Source organism: Pristis pectinata, chromosome 1 (assembly GCF_009764475.1).
Source record: "Pristis pectinata isolate sPriPec2 chromosome 1, sPriPec2.1.pri, whole genome shotgun sequence".
NCBI lineage: Eukaryota > Metazoa > Chordata > Chondrichthyes > Rhinopristiformes > Pristidae > Pristis > Pristis pectinata.
In genome coordinates this window covers 73,513,473-73,519,472 of record NC_067405.1, presented here as the reverse complement: position 1 = coordinate 73,519,472, position 6,000 = coordinate 73,513,473, and the positions used below count along the sequence as shown (strand labels likewise).

Below are 6,000 nucleotides of genomic sequence, written 5' to 3'. Positions count from 1 at the left end.
TTTACTTTGGCATTGTGTTCAGCACAGACATTGTGGGCCGAAGGGCCTGTTGCTGTGCTATATTGTTATCTGTTCTATATCAGGGCTCAATCAGTGGTCTGGAGCTCAGACAATCTTGAGCAGAAGGAGACAGAGCTCCGTGATAATGCATGCGCTTCATGTTTAGGAGGAACTGGGTTCAAATCCGTTCACACCCACCCTCCCCCAACCCCCCCCCCCCCCCCCACCCCCCCCCCCACAGCTAATTTTGCAATCGTTAGTGATTGAAATGGGGCAGAGGCCAACATTAGTGGGGGTGAATCCATATTGGACAATGTGGACATGTGGGACAGAGACCACTTCTCATACGATGGATAAAACACCAAAACAGGTTGAAACAATAATTTCGATGTTTTAAATTAATCTAGGTATAGGGCAGGGGTCTGCATAAACAAGGGAATCATATCCTTGAGTATAGAAGAGGTGATGAAGTTTTGTAGATGATTGAAAAAAAGAACTGTTTTTTTTAAAAAAGGTTCAGGATATCGGAGCATAACAAAATTAGAGCATAGTCATTTGGATAGCAAAGAGAGTAGCAGAAATCTGGAACTGCTGCTGTTGACATGACTGGGGTCAATTGAAAATTTAAAAACCAAAGTGATTTTTATTTGATAAGGAAATTCACGGGTTGAGATTCAAGAACGTTAGCTGGAAATCAGATAAAAATTCACTATGATCTAACTGAACAGAAGATCGTGCTTGATGGACTAAATGGCCTATTCCTTTTTCTCTGGGGCTGCACAGTGGCATAGTTAGTAGAGCAGCTGCTTCACAGCTCCAGCGACCCGGGTTCAAGCCTGACCTCTGGTACTGTCTGTATGGAGTTTGCAAGTTCTCACTGTGACCTGCATGTGTTTCCTCTGGGTGCTCCAGTTTCCTCCCACATCCCAAAAACGTGCAGGTTGGTAGGTTAATTGGCCTCTGTATATTGCCCTTAATGAGTGATAGAATCTAGGAGAAGTTGATGGGAATGTGGGGAGAATAAAATAGAATTGGTATAGGTTTAGTGTAAATGGGTGCTTAATGGTTGGCACTGACTCAGTGGGCCGAAGGGCCTGATTCTATGCTGTATGACTCTATGTTCCCAAGTATCTTCAGTTTAAGGAGTCTACTTAATTCTACCTGCAGATTAAGAGAAGTATACGGTCATCAAAGATGCAGATATGATGGAACAAACATGGTGTAACTAGTCTCCTCCTGTTCCCATGATGTCACAAGCTTTTGTGCGATTGCAAGATCCACTCAAGGTGACCACAACTCAATTACAGCCATCTCTCTCTCTCTCTCTATTGCTCTCTCTCATGTCATGATTTCATGGTGGAAAACCACATTAATGAGATTCTGGAATGCTGAAACCACATGTAATGGATTAGTTAATCAGGACTGAATGGGTCATCATAAAAAGATAACCAATCACACACTGAAAGCTTCTCACAAACGTAAATTGTTCCATTGCTGCATCATTCAAAGGCCAATCAAATTGTCATGAAAACCTGTGCAATATCCCAGAGGGAATAGATTTTCAAGTGGATGTTTTTGTCATTTACAGCACAATAATCATTGACTGCATGTAGAGGGGAGAGTGGGGAGAAACAGTGGATAAGATAGCATTTCTTTCCCATCTTCTATGGTGTTCAGTTTCTTGCTACCTCTTCCTCTTGGTAATTTCCACAGGCACCCATAACCTTATCTCAACAGCTAAGCAGTGAGCGACACAGGTATTTTGAACCGGGGAGGTGGTGGCAGGTGTATCTAGGGGGAACGTAAGCCAAATCTGTTCCTCCCACACCCAACATGACCCTGGGGATGAATGAGTGAGAGGTGAAGGTAGCTGGATAACTTAAGAGCAGCAAGCTGACTAGTTTAGTTCCCCCTTCGACATTCAGAGATAAACTACTACCACCCTGGCCAAAATTTGTCACTCAGCACAAATTGGCAATTAGATGTGGGCCCTTGCTCATTTCTATGGCTCACTCACGATGCATACAATTCACGAGTCACAAACACTGAGGAGAGAGTATGGCTGGAGTCCTTTTGTCATCAGATCTTGCATCATGTTGTGCTATTTGATATTACCTGGAGTTACACAGAGACCTGGGAGTTTAATTCTTTGTCTCTATGTATTTCACCATTGCAAAATGCATCTTAAGCCTAAGAAATACAATTTTCTATTTAATTGTAAATGGAAAAACCATTTTTAATTAAACTTAATTACAAAAGCCCTCTGAAACTGACATTTATGGTCGTCCTATATATTTTAAGCCAGCTGTATGACATCATTATGTGGTGACAGGAGGCTGATAATTCCCTGGAACACACTAAAAGGCATCTCTTAGCGAATGGAGAACAGGCTTTGAAACTAGCATTCAGTCTGAAATCACAAATTACATCTTGCTAACTACCAGATATTAAAGAAGTATTTGACATATTAAAAGGGAAATTATTGCCGGTTTGTGGAGAGGTAATAAATTGGATAGCTGGGGATGAATAAGATGGGGATTGACATCATCCAAAGGAGATGTTAGACGACTTTTCAACTCTTGGCATTGCCGATAATGGAGACAGCTTTCTTGGGAGATTATAATACAGGTGGATAACAATAAACATTCACACCAATCATCCAATCACAGAAACTGGTCAAAAACTGTTGCATTCATAATGATTTTTGTTGGTTAATACCTTAAAAAGTAGCAGTAAACAAGCAAAGTTGGTGACATTCTTCTGAAGTCTGTACCACGATGGCCTGGCAAAGTTCCTCTTGACTGAAACTCTGCAGGCCATTTGAGTCTTGACTTGGCACTCATACCAGTAATATCATGTACAATCCTTCACAAAATGGTTGAAGGCTTGCCTGTTTGTGAATGGCAGACCTTCTCGATGTATAATAAATGAATACAAGGAGAATACCTAGGAATGGATGCAATGATTACATTTGGATCAATAGTTCAGATAATGTCTCTTTAAAAACTCATCTGAAGCTTTTGAATAACTTCCTGCCCAATAACATTTCATTAATACATTTATAAGGTATGCTGCTTTTAATTTTATATAGGGGCTCAATTCATTGCAGAATCAGCAACCTAGCTGTGAGGCGATGTTCTCAAACAGGATCAATGACTGCATTTATCAGGTCCCTACTCTGGAAGAAGCACCCCCATTGTAGGGTTGATCCTGGTCAGTTTCCCTCTGTAGCAACATCTGAAATCCTGCTCGGGCTGGATGGCGTTCCATGATTTACTTCCATTCTCGATTAGGGACAGGTAACTATTCATAAAGGGGAGGTAAAATGATCGTTATCTAGCTGTTGAGAGAGGAGCAGTGGAGGACCATGTCTGCTGATGTGTTGCCTTTGTGTAATAAAGCAACTCCTTGGCATCACCTCACCGGTTCCTGGCTAGACAGCTGCTGTCATACCGTTCTTTTGCCTGGGGTCTTGATGCCGGCTCTCCTGGTAGGGGTACCTGTATCGATCCGGGCTGCTCTCCCGGTACTCCACCTTGCCCTGGTCGTGGTAGCGAGGCATCTTAAAAGTCTGCGTTGGGGATGGAGGCACATCATGCCTGTGGGGTCCCTTGTACTGTGCAGGTGGGTTGTACACAGCCTCCCGCAGCCTGGAGCTGCTCAGGTAATCTGGGATCCTGGGATCCAAGCGGGCATCAGCAGCATTCCGTGGATAGTTCCCTCGATGTGGGTATCCTGTGGCGTGGCGTTGGGCACCCAGGTACCTGGGAGGTTCTCGGTCACCATAGGAAGCTCGGAGCTGATATTCCTCTGGGTCTCCAGGAACATGCCTAGAAAAGTCAAAGTCGAGGTTATTGTCAGATGCACAAGTACGTGTATGCACAGGTACAATAAAAAACTTACTTGCAGCGGCATCATAGGCACATAACATCAGATATACAACATTCACAAGAAAAACAAATTAAACATAAATTATACACAATTTTTACAAGAAAGAGCACAGTTTAGAACAAAAACAAACACCAAGTCAATTTTAGTGCAAAGTGGTCATAGTGACGCTAAACTGTAGTGATCAGGGTTCAGATAGGGAGATGGGAGCCAGTTGGCTCAGGAGGAGAGAGAAAAGAAAAATGGGGGAAAAAGGGACAGGGGGGAGTGGTTACTGGAAGTTTGAGAATTCAGTGTTCATGCTGCCAGGTTGGAGACTGCCTAGATGGAATTAGAGGAACAGCACCTGTAGAAATGTTGCACTAACCTGAGTATTTCTCTAATTCAATCTTTCTTCTGATTAAATGTTGGAAAACTATTGTGTGGAAACTGTTAGATGCTTATGGCAAGTACAGGGCCAAGTTGGGAGTTTCTGCACCATCTGTGTAAACTTCAGAGGCAGTATAATTAACACAGGTCTTAAGTGAGAGAGGCTTCTGGAGCTGACGATGTGGGTAGATGATAGGGAAGTGAGGCATTAGATCACATTAGTGATGATTAAATAGAACAAGATGTCTCTGGCATTACTTCTTGTAGCTTGAGGATACACTATTTTATAGCATTGTGTGACAGTGGATGTGTTAATGGAAATGTGACAATCCTGTAAGTGCATAAGACATGCATGATAAAGATCTATATTAATGTCCAAACACTTATGACACATCAGGGCATAGTAGAGCTTAAAAAAGTGTGCTGCTTATTGCAGCAATAATAGAAACCATCATCAATTGCATTAAAGAAGCAGATAGAGTTATTTATATTGTATACTAGTACAGGTTCAAACCCCCTACTTCCTCAGCAGGGTAAAGTAATCTTACATGTCCCAATGTTTATAGATGCACCATAGAAAGCATCCTATCCAGATGCATCATGGCTTGGTATAGCAATTGCTCTGCCTGTGACTGCAAGAAACTGCAGAGAGTTGTGGACACAGCTCAGCACATCATGAAAACCACCCACCCCTCCATGGACTCTGTCTACACTTCTCACTGCCTCGATAAAGCAGTCAATATAATCAAAGACCCCACCCACCCTGGACATTCTCTCTTCTACCCCCTTCCATCAGGCAGAAGATACAGAAGCCTGAAAGCATGTACCACCAGGCTCAAGGACAGCTTCTATCCCACTGTTATAAGACTATTGAATGATCCCCTAGTAGGATAAGATGGACTCTTGACCTCACAATCTACCTCGTCATGGCCTTGCACCTTATTGTCTGTTTGCACTGCATTTTCTCTGTAAATGTAACACTTTATTCTGCATTCTGTCACTGCTTTCCCTTGTATTACCTCAATGCACTGTTGTTATGAAATGATCTGTATGGATGGCATGCAAAACAAAGCTTTTCACCGCATCTCAGTACCTGTGACAATAATAAACCAATTTACCAGTCAGCTCTCAAGGTGCCGGACTAGAATGTTTCAACCTGTATAGAATATAGAATATAAATAGCTATGGAGGTGGATCTACAAGTTCCATGACCGTGGCAGTCACCAGCTTACTTTCCCCTTCTCTATATCCTGGCATGGCAACCTATTATTGTAACGTCTTTGAAGGATATTGTTTACTCATTTCCTTTGGTTACATTTCATGGAACACCTGTGATCCTTTGCAGAGTAAGATCAACGACTGATATATTATTTTGCTTTAAGATTTTATTTTGGCACATACAATTACATTTCCACTTGTGACTGAAGTCACCCGCTTATAGGGGTTCTGAGCTCTCTTCCGGGTGGAACCTCTGGCTGGCTGTTTTGACTGTGGTCCATGCAGGAAATGATTCTTGTATGAACAGCTGGGGCCTCACCCGCATGACACACATCACACCTGCAAGCTCTTTGCTGTGATCCCCTCCCTCTTAGGTAGTATTATCCAGAATGCACAAGACTAAAACAGACTGTCCAGCTCAACTGGTTAGTGTTACAGAAGCACCTTTCCAATTCTCTTCATCTAACCCAGACATCATATCCTCCTATTGCTTTCCACCTCATATGTTAACTTTCTCCCCCTTAA

At 42.5% G+C, this 6,000-nt stretch overlaps 1 protein-coding gene across 1 annotated transcript in view; it reads right to left on the bottom strand.

Annotated features, from left to right (window-relative positions):
- Window positions 1-250: 250 nt before the first annotated feature.
- Window positions 251-6,000, bottom strand: part of LOC127577496 (partitioning defective 3 homolog B-like) — a 787,668-nt gene continuing 781,918 nt past the window's right edge. The window contains exon 23 of the mRNA XM_052028727.1: window positions 251-3,830. Coding sequence (XP_051884687.1) covers window positions 3,434-3,830 — 397 coding nt within the window. The 3' untranslated portion in view covers window positions 251-3,433. The remainder of the gene's footprint in view (window positions 3,831-6,000) is intronic.